Here is a 16,532-nt window from a genome sequence, read left to right as displayed (position 1 = left end):
CCCAATCAGACCTCCAATGTTAATCAGACCTCAGCTCAGACCCCCAATGTTTATAAGACCCCGACCCCCAAGCAGACCTCAGATCAGAGCCCGATGTGAATTCTCCGATGCTAGCCTCAGGGGGATTGCCTGGGTGAAAATAAGGGTATGTCTGGGTTCAGCTCTGAACCTGACAACCCCTTTAAAGGGAACCTGTCACCAGGATTTTGTGTATAGAGCTGAGGACATGGGTTGCTACAGCTGGGAGTCCTGTCCCTGAGATGAGTCAGGGACAGGACTCATCTCAGGTTAATTTGCATATGTATCTAATAGTTTTTTTACACAATAAAAGCACACAGAGCTATGGGGACTGGGTATTGTGGATGGGCTAGGTGTGCGGGTCCCAGCTGTAGTCTAATTGACATAACTGTGTGTATGGGCTTATTCACATGACCACATTTATTTTGCGGAACTAATGCAGATCTATTCACTTTGCAAAAGATGTGGACAGCACACCGGGTGCCCTCTGTGCTGTGTATAGTGTCAGGACGTAATGAACGTAGGTGTGCACTATGACCTGACGGTGTGCAACATAAGATCACAGTGCATCGCAGCACTGGCAGAAGACCAGGGAGTGGTGAGTGCAGGAAGAGCACTCTGTCCCGAGCAGGAGAGGTAAGTTTTTTTTTTTTTTTATTGTCTGATTGGGGGAATCTAATCTGAAGGGGGTGTCTGAAATGAGGTCTGATGACATTTGGGATGTCTGGTGAAAATTGGGGGTCTATTCTGAGGTCTGGTGAATTTTTATTTTATTTTTTTTTTTATTTTTTTTTTTTTCTTATTTTCCTCTTCTAAACCCTAGGTGCAGTTTATGATCAGGAGCAGCTTATAAAGCGAAAAATACAGCAATTGGTGACATTCTAATTATACATGTCTTGTTTGTAGGTCTGGAGCTGCTCTGGCTGTTACTGCATATTTCACATGCCTTGCATCCAGAAGTGGGCCAAGGACAGCATATTCCTTGTGTCCTCTCCATTGACCGATGACAACTTTGAAAAGAAAGATTATCCTTGGCCCTGGTACGTGAGGAAACTGAAATCCTGATACCTACTCCTTGATAAACCATAACAACAAAATCTGTTCTGTGATTGTATTAGTTAATCTCTTATGAGGTTTCATATTTAGTTTTTTTTTATACCAGTAGGTGATTGTTGTGTTTTTTTTTGTTATAAAATTTTGCATTTAGGGGAGAATATCTTGTTCTTACCATTATCTTCTATTACAGTGGTGCCCAACCATTTATCGTCTGAGGGCCGCACTAGACATGGTATAAATGTTGCGGGCCAGAACCAGGTAGCTTTGCCAGAAAGAAATGCAAACACAGTGAGGGGGCACGTGTAAGCATTTTTTCTGTGAAGGGGCAAATATCTGGGCATTTTTTCTGAGAAGGGGCACATATAGGCATTTTTTCTGAGAAGGGGCACATATGGGCATTTTTTCTGAGAAGGGACACATATGGGCATTTTTTCTGAGAAGGGGCACATATGGGCATTTTTTCTGAGAAGGGGCACATATGGGCATTTTTTCTGAGAAGGGGCACATATGGGCATTTTTTCTGAGAAGGGGCACATATGGGCATTTTTTCTGAGAAGGGGCACATATGGGCATTTTTTCTGAGAAGGGGCACATATGGGCATTTTTTCTGAGAAGGGGCACATATGGGCATTTTTTCTGAGAAGGGGCACATATGGGCATTTTTTCTGAGAAGGGGCACATGTGAGCATTTTTACTGTAAAGGGGGCACTTCTGGGCATTACCACTGTGAAGGGGGCACTTCTGGGCATTACCACTGTGAAGGGGGCACTTCTGGGCATTACCACTGTGAAGGGGGCACATCTGGGCATAGCAAGACTAAGGAGTGGAATACAGGAAACTCTCTCTAGAAATGCCCTGTGGTGCAATATTATGAGTACTCTCTCCCTCATTACTATTGCTAAGCGCGTCCTGAGGAGAAACCCAGGCGGCCCACATGGGCACCAGACATAGTAATCACATAGGCTCAGGTCCAATCACTTCCACCACTACCACACCTCGCCAGTCACATCCTCCATTGACCTCCTGCTCCCATCTGACTCGTCCTCACCTTCTCTTTCGACGTGCCCTGATGCCTGGCTGAGAGTCCAGAGGGGGTCTGTACGGGCGCGGCAAAACTAATAAAAGTACTGCCCCACAGTATAATTAGTAATGGCGGCGCAGGCGTGTCTCTTCTGCAACTGTGCGCAAGCTACGCCTTTGGTCATAGCACGTGCCGCATGACACAGCTTCGCAGGCCGGATGTGGCCCGCGGGCCGTAGGTTGGGCATCACTGTTCTATTATAACTGTTGTGACCTTATGTACTCTTTATCCTTATGTTTTTTAGCCCAAAGTGTCGCTATGAATATAAGAGATCACAGACTCCTGCTAGGTATTACTGTTATTGTGCAAAGGTAGAAGACCCTCCTTTGGACCCGTGGCTTGTCCCCCATTCCTGTGGACAAGTTTGTGAAAAAGAATTTAAGCCCTCGTGTGGTCACAAATGCCTGCTCTTGTGCCATCCAGGTAACTAGTGAACCAGACCTTTATGTATCTGGAACATATAGCAAAGCATTTTTTTTGACTGAATGAATCTATAGAACAACATCTGATCCTGAGAATCTGAGAGCCAACATATTCTGTAGGCTAATCGTTCATTGCGTGGTCCATTGCATGGATCTCCTGTTGGTCTCCTCTAAAGCAGTACAACGAAGCAGTTGATTTGTGTCTGAGTTTCCATCTTCCTCTTTAAATACAGCAGAATTTACTGTTATATATGGATAAAGTTAATCTGTAGTGATTGCAGTCAGATTTCTCTTAAAGGGGTATTTCCACATTAGACGGTTATGGCATATCCACAGGAGGGTCCCACCTCTGGTAACTGCACCTGTTGACAAAATGGTGGTCTTTGAGACAGTGAATGAATGGGCAAGTGTCTGTGCATGTCCACAGTCATCCACCACTTCAATGGGAGTCACAGAGACAGCCAAGCAGAGGCGGGACCCGCATCTATCAGACATTTATGCCATGTCCTGTCCTTATGCCATACGTTTCTAAGGTAGGAATATCTGTTTAAGCTCAAAGTTTTTTCTCATGTATCGCTTTAGTAGCAATACTGCATATATTTAACACTTAATTGATATATATATTTTTTTCTCTTTTAGGTCCATGTCCCCCTTGCCCAAAGATGGTGACCACCACTTGCTATTGTAAGAAGGCAAGGCCTCTTCCTAGGCGTTGCAGCACCAAAGAATGGTCATGTCGGCAGTCATGTGGGAGAATGCTGCTATGTGGACAACACAAGTGTGAAAGTCCTTGTCATAAAGGTAGGTTTCATTAATATAATTCAGTAGTGCTTGAAAAATGCAACCTAAAACTACATCAGATTTTCACACAAGTCCCAAAAGTATATAAAAAGATAACTACCGGTAAATCAAACAAATGAGTCAAAAATAATAGACTTGGTCATTTGGTTAATATCGCATGTCTGTGAGTGGCAAAAGTATGTGATTCCTTGCTTTCCGTATCTGGTGCGACCCCGTTGTGCAATGATAACTGCAACTAAATGTTGATTCGCCTTGCACATCGGCCTGGAAAATATAACGCAGGGGCGCTCCCCTAGTGCGTTACCCCAGATAACTATAACACGCACGGTGTATGGCCGCTTCTTACTGGAATGGGATGTGCAAAGCCAAAATAACCTCAATAGAGGTGAACCGGCTGCTGCTCCTTCCAGCCGACTGTCCTCACAGGAACCAGAGATTCATGGATACTGTGTGCTGTAAAAAGGGATTCACTTGTGGTAACAGGTCAGCCATTTGAGTCTCCCCTGCACATCGGCTTGGAGAAATTTTAGCTCATTCCTCCATGCAAAACAGTTGAACTCTGTAGTGTTGGTGGGTTCCCTCCCTTGAACTTTAACTTTATTCTTCTTTAACCATTCTTTGTTAGAATGACTCTTTTGCTTAGGGTTGTCGTCCTGCTGCATGACCTACATTCTCCTAAGATTCAGCTCACGGACAGATGTCCGGATATTTTCCTTTAGAATTTGCTGGTGTAATTCAGAATTCATTGCTCTATCAATGATGGCAAACCATTTTGGCCCAGATCAGACTAGGCCAAAACCATAATACTACCACCAGCGTGTTTTACAGATGGGATAAGGTTTTTATACTGGAATGCAGTGTTTTCCTTTCTCTAAGCATAACTCTTCTCATTTAAACCAAAAAGTTATATCTTGATCTCATCCTAAGGCTAGGGCTACACATTAACATGTGTCGCACAACATATAGGGTACAACTACACTGCAACATGTGTCGCACAACATATAGGGTACAACTACACTGCAACATGTGTCGCACAACCTATAGGGTACAACTACACTGCAACATGTGTCGCACAACATATAGGGTACAACTACACTGCAACATGTGTCGCACAACATATAGGGTACAACTACACTGCAACATGTGTCGCACAACCTATAGGGTACAACTACACTGCAACATGTGTCGCACAACCTATAGGGTACAACTACACTGCAACATGTGTCGCACAACCTATAGGGTACAACTACACTGCAACATGTGTCGCACAACCTATAGGGTACAACTACACTGCAACATGTGTCGCACAACCTATAGGGTACAACTATACTGCAACATGTGTCGCACAACATATTTTATAATACTAGTCTATGGTGTTGTACTGTGACATGCTGCAACTGCGACTTGACAGTCAGCGCAGCATATCACAATGCGACACCATAGACTAGTATTATAAAATATGTTGTGCAACATTACTGCGACAAATAGTTCCGAGATAAATGTCGTTGTGTAGCCCTAGCCTTAAGGTCCACATACTTTTGCCGCTCACAGACATATGATATTGGATCATTTTCCTTGATAAATAAATGTCTACGCCTAATATTTTTGACTCCTTTTTTGTTATCCTGTTAGCTTTATCTACTTTTAGGACTTGAGTGAAAATCTGATGTAGTTTTAGGTCACATTTATGCATAAATAAAGAAAACCCTGCAGGGTTCACAAACTTCATGCACTATTGTACACATTTTCTTCTGACATACCTCAGTCTGAAGTCTCCAAACAGATGGTGAACAGATCCTCATAAAGGAATCTAACGTAAACCACTGTTTTGTATTTTTTTAGAATTGTCGCTGACCTTATTCTCACCATTTTCATAATTAGTTTTCTCAGTTCAGGCATATGGACTGCCGGATGCTGCACCTGATTTATGATGAGACGTACCCCTCGTCATAAATTAAGTAGAGCATTTGGCAGTGCACCTGGTTATCATAGCCTGGCATACGCCCCCCGCCTACGATAAATCAGGGCCTTAGTCCGCAGCATGTAATGTCTGATACCCCAGGCCTGTCTCCCACTCTATTCTGGTGAGATTTTAGACTCTGTAGCAGCAAGTGAGTCGCTCAAATTAGAAAATAATGATATACTTTATTAATTCATCCAAATAAATGTAGCGTTAAAATGAATCGCACATGGAAAAGTGGCAACACTGGGTCACACGTACACTGAAGGTAAGCATAATTGGGATACTAATCTAATTACAGTTGATATAACAGCACGCTTGTGATACTTTCTTTCTACTGTGTTTTTATGTTAGTGGGGTTAGGACATTAACAGGTAGCACACTGTAATTATATTCGTGTCCTAATTATACTTCCCTTCAATGTATCTGTGCCCCGCTTGTTGCCGTATATGTCCCTTTGTGTTTGTGTACCTATTTTTGTTCCATAAAAACATGCAGAACGTCTTCTGATTTATATATGGTTCAATTTTCAGGAGATTGTCAGCCGTGCCCAAGAGTCAGCAAACAAAAATGCCTTTGTGGAAAAAAGGTTGCCGAACGGTTGTGTGCAAGTCCGACATGGCAGTGTGACGTTGTGAGTCCCTTCACCTCTACTAGATGACACGAGTGTTATTGAGCAATATTTAGATGTAGATTTTTGGCACAAAGGGGGTCATTTATTAAGACTGGAGTTTTAGACGCCGGTCTTAGTAACCTGTATATCTGACAGTGGAGGCATCAAAGTTATGGAGAGGGTGCCGTACTCTACATAGCTTTGGTGCATCCTGCGCCAGTCTAAATGTAACCCAGCTTCCTTGCTGTCTTACATTTGGACCATTTTTTTTACGCCTAAAACAGGCGTAGAAAATGATGAATGAGACCGGGTTGCCGGCCCATCCCCTTCCTTGCCCACGTCATGCCCACTTTTTTAGACCTGGTAAAAAGTTGCAAATAACCTTTTGTGCTGCAATCTGCGCCAGAAATATGACTAATGTAAGCGTATTTCCATATAATAAATGACCCCCAAAGTATCTTTCCATATTTATTCAGTTATATAGTAGAACCATTTGATGACTTGTCTCGTTTATGGTAAATTTTACCCCCAAAGAAGACACATTGGTACATTTTACTTTATTATTTCAGGTCTGTGGAAAAACATTACCTTGTGGGAACCACACCTGTGAACAGGTTTGCCACGCTGGATCATGTGGACAATGCCCTCGTTCAGGGAATCGATTGTGTCCATGTGGAAAATCAAGTACGATTGTAATAGTATATACTGCAGGTCTTTTGCCAGTCTTAAGTTAAAGGGGTTGTCCCACCTCAGCAAATGGCATTTATCATGTAGACAAAGGTATTACAAGGCTCTTACTAATGTATTGTGATACTGATTGTCCATATTGCCTCCTTCGTTGGTGTGATTCATTTTTCCATTGCATTATACACTGCTTGTTTCCAGATGTTATGGTCACCGCTGCAGCGCAGATACGAGGAGGCTGGGACAGGAGCTGCTGCGCATGTGCCTATGTGCGCTCCCACTGTCCCGGCCACCAGAGAGGTTGGTGCTGTTTCTTATAGTGTGCAAGCACGACCACTGCTGCTGGATTGCAGAGTGGTCACAAGCCCTGGACATGAGCAATGTATAATGTGATGGAAAATGAATCCAGCCAGCAAAGATGGACAATCTAGCAGAGCAATGAATGTGGAGATCTCTGGACCCATGTGAGGTACCGGGCTGGTTCTAGCCTTGTTAGAAAGAGGTTGTCATGTACTATGTGATCTTATAATATCTGATTTTCATTTTTTGCGTTAGTCATGGGATAACCCCTTTAAGGATTGGGCCATTTTCCATTTTTTGCGAGACAATTTGTACTTTCTAATAGCACTGTTTAATATTGCATATGATGTAATGGGAAGCTGGAAAAAAAATTCAAATTGGGTAGAATTGGGAAAAAAAGTGCAATTTGACCATAGTTTTATGGGCTTTGTGGTAATACTGACTTGTTACCTCCATTTTTTTGGGTCAGTACAATTACAGTGATACCACATTTATATAGTTTTTCTTGTGTTTTAATAATTAAAAATAACTTTGGGGGAAAAAAAAGATGTTTTTATTTGCGTCACTATATGCTGACTCCCAAAACTTTTTTTAAATATTTCTGGGTATGGAGATATGTTAGGGCTCCTTTTTTGTGTAGCGATCTGTAGTCTTTATTTATAGCATTTTTGAGTGTGTACGACTTATTGATCCCTTTTTAATCATTTTTTTTGATAGGTGAAACGACAAAAAAGGGCGAATTGGACATTTTTATTTTCTTTTTTGTCATGGCGTTCACTGTATAGGATAAAAACTGAATGAGAAGGTTAATAACCCCAAAAATTGCCAACTGTACAGGATCACCCTTATGGAGCTAAAACGTAACTTTTACTATTGAAGTTCTGGTGGTGGATTAACCCCACACCACCACCAGAATTTTATGTGCACTTTAAGCCAACACCTCGATCCAATATCCTGTCAGAGGATAGATGTGATCTTTACACCAGCGGTACCCTGATAGTTTTAATGGATCACGTTTGTGTTTTCTTTTAGCATAAATAGTTTTATCTCAATAAGGGTGACCTTGTACAGGGACAATTTTTGTCAAAATCCCCATGGGCTTTACCCTGTAGGGACCTCTTTTTGTTAGTTCCACTGTATAGGATAAATACGTTTATATTTTAATAGTTCGGGTGTTGCGGGGCATTTACAGAAGCCAGTTATGGGGAACAGGCGTTCGTATGAAGACTCACCCCCGATAATTGTCCCGATCCTCGACCAGTGTAAATTTGCCCTAATTTCTAGCTGTTTCTTGGCAGAATCCCTTTAAACTGTATTCTTTTATTTTCATGAATATTTACAGCTTGTTTTTGTTATTCAGAGTACACCTTGCCCTGTACAGAGGACGTCCCTACTTGTGGCGATAGCTGCGACAAGGTTCTGGAGTGTGAGATGCACAAGTGTTCTCAGCGCTGCCACCGGGGCCCGTGTGAGACCTGCAGACAGGTTAGAACCCTCCTCGCTCTGCTACTCTACTAGACTCATTTGAGTGTTTCTTACCATAATATGGTTTCAAACAAAGGCTACCAATAATAAGCTTCCATTATTGCCGCTTGTAGAGCGTTGCGCTGACTGATTTCTGAGTTATAGAAAGGTCAGGTGTAATTTCACAGTTTCACTCGCCCATGCACTGCTCTACTAATGGCATCATCTACAGTACGTGGACTGTATACCGCCATAGACCTAAGTATTGATTGCACTGTATGCATATATTCTATACGCCATAGACTAATAATTGCAACTATTTTAAAGGGAACCTGTCACCTCTAAAAACAATCCCAAGCCGCCAGCAGTACCTGACAGAAGCCAGCAGCGTGTTTCCGACGATCGTTTTCTTTCTGAAGGCCGATGCAGCTAAAGCTCAGAAAACTTTCTTTTATCCCCTGCCCGCATGATTTTCTAGTCATGCTTGAAATCAAGAGGGCAGCGGCCTCCTTGGTACAAGTCGTGGTAACCACGCCCCCTTCCCTGCCCCTTCGCTGTGACTGACAGCGCTTATGCGCGAGAGTTCGGCTGCCTTTGCCGAACAGCCGGCTGTCAGTCACAGCAAAGGGGCAGGGAAGGGGGCCCGGTTACCTTGACTTGAAGCAAGGAGGCCGCTGCCCTCTTGACTTCAAGCATAACTAGAAAATCACGTGGGTAGGGGATTAAGGAATGTTTTTACAGCTTTTGCTTGATCGGCCTTCAGGAAGAAAATTGTCGGAAACACGCTGCTGGCTACTGTCAGGTACTGCTGGCGGCTTGGGATGGTTTTTGGAGGTGACAGGTTCCCTTTAAGCATGACGTAAGAAAGTCTGTGGAAATCTCAGTATGTGTGAGTATGTTGGGGCCCATTCAGACGGCTGTAGTGCTTTGTGAATCCGCAAAACACGGATACCGGCCGTGTGCGTTCCGCTTAATAGAAAATGCCTATTACTGTCCGCGATTGTGGACAAGAATAGCACATGCTCTATCTGGAACCATGGAGGCGGACATCTTTTATGGGACTCATTCATACGGCCGTCTGAGTGAGCCCTTATTCTGCTTAGCATAAAATAGTGACAGCTATGTTACCTGGTTGTGGAGGATTTGCTGTTAGCTTATTCTTGAGCTGCCGCTCCCCTAATCACTGAAATTGGTGTGTCTGTCACTACTATATTTTTCCCTTTGTGATGGCAGCATAATGTTCATTCCAGGTTCCCTTTAACCCATAGAGGACCCTGTGATTTTTCCATTTTTGCTTTTGAGTTTTTCACTCCCTGCCTTCCCAGAGCCATAACTGTTTTATTTTTCTATTCGCATAGCTGTATGAGGGCTTGTTTTATGCAGGGTACAGCTTCCCCCCCCCCAAACTGGTTACTAGGGGTGCACCGAAATTCCGGCGGCCGAAAATATCGGCCGAAAATGGGCCTAATCCATTTTGGCCGATATTGGTACATATCGGCAGAAAATATGGTCGGCAGCATGCCCTGTCTATCCCTGCAGAGCTAAACATATGGGGATCCCTCAGCTCTGCACCCCCATTTCCCAGTATACCAGACATAGGGGCTCTGCGCCCTGCAGCTCAGTGTAGATGCCAGATCCTTCTAAGCTACAGGACCTTTGATGATGTCATGACCATGTGACCGGTCATGTGGGTGGGAGGAGCCAGGCTGTGGACTGGTAGCGCCTTTATGATCCTCATCTGCTCCTGACTTTGGCTTGAACTGTTGAACATATGAGGTTAGCACCCTAGCACTTACAATTCCGGGTACTTAGGGGTTAATGCAGGGATGATGTGTATGGCCTCATTCACACATTGCAGATTTAGTCAAATCTGCAAACAAGATGTACAGCGAGCTTGTAGCATAGCTGTGTGTGTCTGCCTACCCAGAGCAGCTGTGTGTGGGGTGCATGTAGCAGAGCTGAGGGTGCTTCATGTGTATAATGCAGCAAAGATAGGTGTATAGTGTGAATCCAGAACAGTAGTGTGTGTGGTGTATGTAGCAGAGCTGTGTGTGTCTGCCTACCCAGAGCAGCTGTGTGTGGGGTGCATGTAGCAGAGCTGAGGGTGCTTCATGTGTATAATGCAGCAAAGATAGGTGTATAGTGTGAATCCAGAACAGTAGTGTGTGTGGTGTATGTAGCAGAGCTGTGTGTGTCTGCCTACCCAGAGCAGCTGTGTGTGGGGTGCATGTGAAAGAATTATTAATAAAATCATTTAAAAAAAAAAGTATTTTAAAAGTATTTGGGCAAAAAGGCAGTTTCGGTTTCGGTTTTCGGTCAAGGGCATCCTGAATTTTCGGTTTCGGACCAGAATTTTCATTTCGGTGTACCCCTACTGGTTACATCCCCTCTGTACCATTACTGAAGACTGCAAGCAATGAATTAATAACTTCTAGTAGAAAAAATAAAGGAAGGGCACAACATAGAGCCATATGCTCCAGAATTGTTATTACATGGGGAATGCATGAAACTATTAAAACGGGCATGGAGTGGTGAAAGGTCCTCTTTAACCACCTCCCGACCGCCTAACGCGCCGATGCGTCCGGGAGGTGGTTGATTTGTTCCTCCTGGACGCATCGGCGCGTCATCTCGCGATACCCGAGATTTCCTGTGAACGCACGCAGGCGCGCGCTCACAGGAACAGAAGGTAAGCGAGTGGATCTCCAGCCTGCCAGCGGCGATCGCTCGCTGGCAGGCTGGAGATGTGATTTTTTTTTTAACCCCTAACAGGTATATTAGACGCTGTTTTGATAACAGCGTCTAATATACCTACTACCTGCTCCTCTGGTGGTCCCTTTTGTTAGGATCGACCACCAGAGGACACAGGTAGGTCAGTAAAGTCGCACCAAACGCCACACTACACCCCCCCGTCACTTATTAACCCCTTATAAACTCCCTGATCACCCCATATAAACTCCCTGATCACCCCCTCTGTCATTGATCACCCCCCTGTCAGGCTCCGTTCAGACGTCCGTATGATTTTTACGGATCCACAGATACATGGATCGGATCCGCAAAACACATACGGACGTCTGAATGGAGCCTTACAGGGGGGTGATCAATGACAGGCAGGTGATCACCCATATAGATTCCCTGATCACCCCCTGTCATTGATCACCCCCCTGTAAGGCTCCATTCAGACGTCCGTATGATTTTTACGGATCCATGGATACATGGATCGGATCCGCAAAACACATGCGGACGTCTGAATGGAGCTTTACAGGGGGGTGATCATCCCATATACACTCCCTGATCACCCCCTGTCATTGATCACCCCCCTGTAAGGCTCCATTCAGACGTCCGCATGTGTTTTGCGGATCCGATCCATGTATCCATGGATCCATAAAAATCATACGGATGTCTGAATGGAGCCTTACCAGGGGGGTGATCAATGACAGGGGGGTGATCACCCATATACACTCCCTGATCACCCCCTGTCATTGATCACCCCCCTGTAAGGCTCCATTCAGACGTCCGCATGTGTTTTGCGGATCCGATCCATGTATCCATGGATCCGTAAAAATCATACGGACGTCTGAATGGAGCCTTACCAGGGGGGTGATCAGGAAGTCTATATGGGTGATCACCCCCCTGTCATTGATCACCCCCCTGTCATTGATCACCCCCCTGGTAAGGCTCCATTCAGACGTCCGTATGATTTTTACGGATCCATGGATACATGGATCGGATCCGCAAAACACATGCGGACGTCTGAATGGAGCCTTACAGGGGGGTGATCAATGATGGAGGTGATCAGGGAGTCTATATGGGTGATCACCCCCCTGTCATTGATCACCCCCCTGTAAGGCTCCATTCAGACGTCCGCATGTGTTTTGCGGATCCGATCCATGTATCCATGGATCCGATCCATGTATCCATGGATCAGTAAAAATCATACGGACGTCTGAATGGAGCCTTACCAGGGGGGTGATCAATGACAGGGGGGTGATCAGGGAGTCTATATGGGTGATCACCCCCCTGTCATTGATCAACCCCCCTGTAAGGCTCCATTCAGACATTTTTTTGGCCCAAGTTAGCGGAAATATATATTTTTTTTGTTTGTTTTTTCTTACTAAGTCTCATATTCCACTAACTTGTGTCAAAAAATAAAATCTCACATGAACTCGCCATACCCCTCACGGAATCCAAATGCGTAAAAAATTTTAGACATTTATATTCCAGACTTCTTCTCACGCTTTAGGGCCCCTAAAAAGCCAGGGAAGTATAAATACACCACATGTGACCCCATTTCGGAAAGAAGACACCCCAAGGTATTCACTGAGGGGCATGGCGAGTTCATGAAAGATTGAAATTTTTGTCCTAAGTTAGCGGAAAGTGAGACTTTGTGAGAAAAAAACAAAAAAAAAAATCAATTTCCGCTAACTTATGCAAAAAAAATAAAAAATTCTATGAACTCGCCAGGCCCCTCATTGGATACCTTGGGGTGTCTTCTTTCCAAAGTGGGGTCACATGTGGGGTATTTATACTGCCTTGGCTTTTTAGGGGCCCGAAAGTGTGAGAAGAAGTCTGGGATCCAAATGTCTAAAAATGCCCTCCTAAAAGGAATTTGGGCCCCTTTGCGCATCTAGGCTGCAAAAAAGTGTCACACATGTGGTATCGCCGTACTCAGGAGAAGTTGGGGAATGTGTTTTGGGGTGTCATTTTACATATACCCATGCTGGGTGAGAAAAATATCTTGGTCAAATGCCAACTTTGTATAAAAAAATTGGAAAAGTTGTCTTTTGCCAAGATATTTCTCTCACCCAGCATGGGTATATGTAAAATGACACCCCAAAACACATTCCCCAACTTCTCCTGAGTACGGCGATACCACATGTGTGACACTTTTTTGCAGCCAAGGTGGGCAAAGGGGCACATATTCCAAAGTGCACCTTTCGGATTTTACAGGCCATTTTTTACACATTTTGATTGCAAAGTATAACTACCCCACAAGTGACCCCATTTTGGAAAGAAGACACCCCAAGGTATTCTGTGAGGGGCATGGCGAATTCCTAGAATTTTTTATTTTTTGTCGCAAGTTAGTGGAATATGAGACTTTGTAATAAAAAAATAAAATAAAATAAAAATCATCATTTTCCGCTAACTTGTGACAAAAAATACAAAATTCTATGAACTCACTATGCCCATCAGTGAATACCTTAGGGTGTCTACTTTCCGAAATGGGGTCATTTGTGGGGTTTTTCTACTGTCTGGGCATTGTAGAACCTCAGGAATCATGACAGGTGCTCAGAAAGTCAGAGCTGCTTCAAAAAGCGGAAATTCACGTTTTTTGTACCATAGTTTGTAAACGCTATAACTTTTACCCAAACCATTTTTTTTTTTTTGCCCAAACATTTTTTTTTTATCAAAGACATGTAGAACTATAAATTTAGCGAAAAATGTATATATGGATGTCGTTTTTTTTGCAAAATTTTACAGCTGAAAGTGAAAAATGTCATTTTTTTGCAAAAAAATCGTTACATTTTGATTAATAACAAAAAAAGTAAAAATGTCAGCAGCAATAAAATACCACCAAATGAAAGCTCTATTAGTGAGAAGAAAAGGAGGTAAAATTCATTTGGGTGGTAAGTTGCATGACCGAGCGATAAACGGTGAAAGGAGTTTAGTGCCAAAGTGTAAAAAGTGCTCTGGTCATGAAGGGGGTTTCAGCTAGCGGGGCTGAAGTGGTTAATACTGGAAAATAAAAACTAGAAATTTTTTCTTTTTTTCTTTTGATCACTATATTCTGACCCCCTATAACTTTTTTGTAGTTAAAGGGGTTATTCCATCTTAGACAATGGGGGCATATCGCTAGGATATGCCCCCATTGTCTGATAGTTGCGGGTCCCACCTCTGGGACCCGCACCTACAAGGAGAATGGAGCCGGGGAGAGTTGTGGCTGGAGGACCCTGGGTTTCCCGGGGTCTGTCCACCACCAGGCGCAGCTCCCCGCCTCTCCCATTGAAGTGAATGGGAGTGCACCGCACATGCGCGGCCACTCTCCCATTCATTTCTATGGGGCCGACGGAAATAGCCGGAGGGCGGCTGCGCATGCGCAGTGCGCCCTCCTCAACTTTCTCTGCTCCGATCTCCTTGTAGGTGGAGACCCACACCTATCAGACAATGGGGGGCATATCCTAGCGATATGCCCCCATTGTCTAAGATGGGATAACCCCTTTAAGTGTACGGAGCCCTGTGAGGGCTTTTTTTTTTCAGGGTAATCTGTACTTTTCAGTAATACTATTTTGAAGTGTGTCTTTTTGATCTCCCTTTTTTTTTTTTTTTTAGGGGGGGGAATAAAGTGACAAAAAAATGACGAATTGGCTATTTAGATATTTATTTTTTTCCCATATGAACCCAGACAACCCCTTTAAAAATGTCTTACCGTTTTGCATCTACACCTCATATACAGACCTATGTGTGTTCCTGGTGACAAACTACAAGTAAACCCTGTGCAATCCCTTTTGCTTTTTACTACTATCTGGTTATCAAGAAGGGGGTTAGGTGGAGGAGAGTAAGGGTGTATTCACACATAGCAGACATGTTGCAGAAATTCCTGCGACTGTCCTTTTCATATAAAGAAATCCATATGCTTTCTGCTAAAGAAATCCATTCAGATGTACGTTTACCGTATAACAGATTTTTAACAGAAATTTCTGCAAGGAATCTGCTGCATGAGAATAAATCCATTCACATGGCATTTTTTACTAAGACATACTAGAGCAATGCAAAATGTTTAAAATAATGTACATAGCAGTTTACTACAGGGTTGAGCAGAGGTTTACTTAAAAGCTGATTTATCATATTAGAGCGATTTCCCTTTAAAGGGAACCCGTCACCGGTATTTTGGGTAAAGAGCTGAGGACATGGGTTGCTGGGCTGCCCCTAGCACATCTGCAATACCCAGTCCCCATAGCTCTGTGTGCTTTTATTGTGGAAAAAAGACGATTTGATACATATGCAAATTACCCTGAGATGTGTCCTGTCCCTGACTCATCTCACGTACAGGACTCATCTCAGGTTAATTTGCATATGTATCAAATAGTTTTTTCCCCACAATAAAAGCACACAGAGCTATGGGGACTGGATATTGCGGATGTGCTAGCGGCCATCTAGCAACCCATGTCCTCAGCTCTATACCCAAAATCCCGGTGACAGGTTCCCTTTAAATGTATGCTGTAATTTGTTCAAGGTCACAGTTTCTTAGCATCTCCTACTAAATGGATCCAATGTACGCCGAGTTCTTATGATGTAACCTTCCTTGGGTCGTACAGCTATGTATACAATTCATTTACAGTGACTGCAGAGCATCTGTAATTGACTGGATGGTGCTTTCAGCCTACCCGAACGTTTGCTGACATTAGAACATTTTGTCTTTTTCTTCTGAAGGAGGTTGAGAAGCAGTGTCGCTGCGGCAAGCATACAAAACAAATGCCTTGTCATAAGCAATATTTATGCGAGACCAAGTGCCCGAAAAACCGGGACTGCCAGAGGCATCAGTGCAAGAGAAAGGTAAGGCCGGGGAACCACGTCGCCATATGACTTGGGTTTTAACTTGCCGTTGCAAAATAAAATAAAAAGACATGCTGTAGAATTGATTCTCTTTACTGGAAAGTAGTCCCTTATGATCCACTCACTGACAGCAAAATGGTGGAGAGTTGAAACACAAAGGCCCACATTTGCTAAAGTGAGTGCACCTAGATTTTGGCATAAATTGCGCCAAATTGCGGAACGAGGTTTAGGTTATCTGCACGTAATATGGAAACGGAGCGTCACTTAATGAGCGTGGGGTGTGGTTTCATGTAAAAAGTTTCATCTAAGATGTGACATTTTGCCTCCAAATCAGGCCAAAATTCTGTCTTTAAACTAAGGCTACTTTCACACTAGCATTAGACATCTCCAGCAGGCGGTTCCAGCAGGGAGCAGCCTGCCGGAGATGTCTGGCTCCAGCATTGCCAGACACTACCTGATACCTGCCAGCCCCATTAACTATAATGAGCAGTGGTGGAGATCCGGCCGCAAACCACCAAACATGCTCATTCTCGACCATATTTGTCAGATCTTTGCCGGTATCCATTGTAGATAATGGGCCTG

General features: G+C 43.7%; 1 protein-coding gene across 2 annotated transcripts in view; it reads left to right on the top strand.

The window, feature by feature from the left end:
- NFXL1 (nuclear transcription factor, X-box binding like 1) overlaps nucleotides 1-16,532 on the top strand; it is an 87,565-nt gene that overhangs the window by 8,473 nt on the left and 62,560 nt on the right. For both annotated transcript variants that reach the window (XM_044298863.1, XM_044298854.1), the window contains exons 5-11: nucleotides 925-1,058; nucleotides 2,400-2,578; nucleotides 3,217-3,378; nucleotides 5,872-5,972; nucleotides 6,521-6,635; nucleotides 8,296-8,420; nucleotides 15,828-15,950. In XM_044298863.1, the coding sequence (XP_044154798.1) occupies nucleotides 925-1,058; nucleotides 2,400-2,578; nucleotides 3,217-3,378; nucleotides 5,872-5,972; nucleotides 6,521-6,635; nucleotides 8,296-8,420; nucleotides 15,828-15,950 (939 nt within the window). The remainder of the gene's footprint in view (nucleotides 1-924; nucleotides 1,059-2,399; nucleotides 2,579-3,216; nucleotides 3,379-5,871; nucleotides 5,973-6,520; nucleotides 6,636-8,295; nucleotides 8,421-15,827; nucleotides 15,951-16,532) is intronic.

Source organism: Bufo gargarizans, chromosome 1 (genome assembly GCF_014858855.1).
Source record: "Bufo gargarizans isolate SCDJY-AF-19 chromosome 1, ASM1485885v1, whole genome shotgun sequence".
In the NCBI taxonomy this organism is placed as follows: Eukaryota; Metazoa; Chordata; class Amphibia; order Anura; family Bufonidae; genus Bufo; species Bufo gargarizans.
This window is presented reverse-complemented; position numbering and strand designations above follow the sequence as displayed.